At 53.8% G+C, this 290-nt stretch overlaps 1 protein-coding gene across 1 annotated transcript in view; it reads right to left on the reverse strand.

Moving 5' to 3' along the window:
* Positions 1–290, reverse strand: part of LOC119590937 (protein sidekick-1-like) — a gene marked incomplete in the record, with an annotated part of 41,331 nt that overhangs the window by 3,955 nt on the left and 37,086 nt on the right. The window contains 1 exon segment of the mRNA XM_037939676.1: positions 44–166. Within this exon segment, the coding sequence (XP_037795604.1) occupies positions 57–166 (110 nt within the window).

Consider the following 290-nt stretch of genomic DNA (forward strand, 5'->3'; position numbering starts at 1 on the left):
CCCATCTTGTAATTAAATCCCCCCCTTTCCCATCCGCACTCACCTTCGCCAGCGGGTCACCACGAGCCAAGGCAGAGAAAGAGCGCTACCAAGGACCAGCACAATGCCTTGGGGTTCGAACGCAGGGTGACGGAATTAGCCGTCTGAACTGCTGCAGATTCTTCGCCTGTGGAGAGAGACAAGGCAGGGGTGTGGGGTGTGTGGGAGTGGGGTGGGAAGGGGGGGTTAGCATACGGATACTCTGCTAAAGGTGTTTTTGTATTGCTATGATCTAAATTGTCGTACTTAGT

This window comes from Penaeus monodon, chromosome 28, assembly GCF_015228065.2.
Source record: "Penaeus monodon isolate SGIC_2016 chromosome 28, NSTDA_Pmon_1, whole genome shotgun sequence".
In the NCBI taxonomy this organism is placed as follows: domain Eukaryota; kingdom Metazoa; phylum Arthropoda; class Malacostraca; order Decapoda; family Penaeidae; genus Penaeus; species Penaeus monodon.